The sequence below is a fragment of the Oxyura jamaicensis genome, unplaced genomic scaffold (assembly GCF_011077185.1).
Source record: "Oxyura jamaicensis isolate SHBP4307 breed ruddy duck unplaced genomic scaffold, BPBGC_Ojam_1.0 oxyUn_random_OJ67386, whole genome shotgun sequence".
NCBI classification, from domain to species: Eukaryota; Metazoa; Chordata; class Aves; order Anseriformes; family Anatidae; genus Oxyura; species Oxyura jamaicensis.
In genome coordinates this window covers 1364-3639 of record NW_023308497.1, presented here as the reverse complement: position 1 = coordinate 3639, position 2276 = coordinate 1364, and the positions used below count along the sequence as shown (strand labels likewise).

At 65.8% G+C, this 2276-nt stretch overlaps 1 protein-coding gene across 1 annotated transcript; it reads left to right on the top strand.

Annotated features, from left to right (window-relative positions):
* Positions 1–6: 6 nt before the first annotated feature.
* LOC118159121 (zinc finger CCCH domain-containing protein 4-like) lies at positions 7–2012 on the top strand (the record flags this gene model as incomplete). Its single annotated transcript, XM_035313748.1, has 2 exons — positions 7–265; positions 686–2012. Coding segments are annotated over 2 exons (1563 nt in total), but the record flags the coding sequence as incomplete, so codon positions are not given.
* Positions 2013–2276: the final 264 nt, after the last annotated feature.

Genomic DNA, 2276 nt, shown 5'->3' with positions numbered 1-2276 from the left:
CCCCCCCCCCCAGACGATTACGGCTCCTACGAGGCTGTGGAAGGCCCCCCGGGTGCCCCCCTCTTCCCCGAGCCCTCCCTGGACCCCGAGGGGCTTTGCGAGCCCCCAGGGGGGGCGAAGGGCGCTGGGGTGGGGGGGGTCCCCGACTTCCTGCCCTCGGCGCAGCGGGCGCTCTACCTGCGCCTCCAGCACAAGCAGCGTGAGGAAGAGGAGCGGGCGCGAAGGCTGGCTGACGGCAACAGGCAGGAACGCACCGACGAGGAAGGCGAGTTTGGGGTTAAAAATGCCAGAATCGGGGGCAAATCCCACCCGGGGGGCGCACAGGGTGTTTCAGGCTGGCACTGCAGGCAGCAGATGTTTCGGGGTTAAAAAGGCAAGAATTGGGGGTGAATCCCACCCAGGAGGAAGGTTCAGGGTACCAGTGCCCCCTCTGGCAGCTGTTCTGGTGTCTGTTTTGGGGTTAAAAACACAAGAATTGGGGGTGAACACCACCCATGAGGGGGGCACAGGGGGCTGCATTTCTGGCCGGTGCCTCCCCAGCAACCATTCTGGTGCCCATTCTGGGGTTAAAAAAGCAAGAATCGGGGACAAATCCCCCCCAGGACAGGGGCTCGGGGGGTACATTTCTGCCTGCCCCCCCCCTGGTTGGGGTTTTGCTTACAGGCTCTCTGCCCCCCCCCCCCAGGTGACACTGGCAACTGGTACTCGAGTGACGAGGACGAGGGTGGCAGCAGCGTCACCTCCATCCTCAAGACCCTCCGGCAGCAGAGCTCGGGCCGGCCCCACGGCGACATGGGGCAGCCCCACAGCGACATGGGGCGGCCCCACGGCGCCTCCGACCCCCGGCTGCAGAAGACGGCAGTGGGAAGCGGCCGCCCCGCAGACCCCCGGCTGCGGGACCCCCGCTTGGCTCGCGGCACTGAGCCCTCCGAGGCCGTCCCGGTGGACCCCCGGCTGGCTCGGCATGGCCCCAAAGTGGAACAGCTTCACCCCGGAGGCCCCAAACCCCCCGGGGGAGGCCCTGAAGAGGACGACGGCGGCGAGCGGGCGCTGCGGGAGAAGCCCCTGGGCATCCCCCTGGAAGCGCTGCCGGGCCAGGCGCTGCGGGACCCCCGGGGGCAGCTGCAGCAGTTCAGCCACATCAAGAAGGCCGTGGTGCTGAGCAAGCCGCCCTTCGCCCGCACGGTGCTGTGGAACCCTGAGGACCTCGTCCCGCTGCCCATCCCCAAGCAGGATGCGGCCCTCACCGACCCGCGCCTCCACCCGCGGCAGCACCGCGCTGCCGAGCCTGCACCGCCCGGCGGCCTCCCCGACTTCGAGCTCCTCTCACGGATCCTAAAGACGGTGGCGGGGGGGGACAAACCCAGCGACCCCCGTGTGCGCAAAGCGCCGGCGGATCCCCGTCTGCACAAAGCCTCCGAAAGCGGAGGCTGCGGGGCCACCAAAAGCGCTGAGCCTCCCGGCGCCACTACTGCTGCCAGTACCGATGGCGCACCGGCCATTGCGCCCTACGACCCCCGGCTGCTCACCAAGGGCAGCGGGCAGAGCAGCGTGCTGAGCGCCATCAGCCTCTACGACCCCAGGACTCCTCCGGTGGCCCCCAGAGCCTCGGAGCCTCCCGGTGAGGCCTCCAAAACCACCGGCGAGGCCTCCAAAGCTGCTGACGGCACCGCCAAAGCCGCCGCCAAGCCCAAGGAGCCGCTCTTCATCCGACGCTCGGCTCTCGAGCAGCCCGAGGTTTCGTCCGACGCCGCTTCCGACCGCTATAACAGCTACAACCGGCCCCGACCCAAAGCCCCCACGCCCTCCGTCGCCCCCCCGGAGACTCCCCCGCAGCCGGGCCTCCCCAGCGCGCCCATGCCGTTCGGTGGCAGCCCCTTCGCCGGCGGCAGCCCCAGCACCGAGCAGCAGCAGCAGCCCGAGGACGCCGCCTCCCTCAAGGACGTCTTCAAGGGCTTTGACCCCACGGCCTCACCCTTCTGCCAGTAGCGCCGCCTGCGGGGTCCTCCGCTTTGGGGCGATTCCCTCCTGTCTGGGGATTTTCACTTGGGTTTCGGTCTTTTTTCCTGGTTTGGGGGGCGTTTTCCTTTTTTTTTTTTTTGGTTGGTTTTCCCTTTTTTTGGTTGGTTTTCCCCTTTATTGTTGTTTTTTTTTGCTCCATTTTTCCTTTTGTTGCTCCATTTTCCCTTTCTTTGATTCATTTCCCTTCATTTTCCTTTTTTTTTGGTCATCTTTCCCTTTTTTTTTCTCCCCCTTTTTTGGTCATTTTCCTTTTT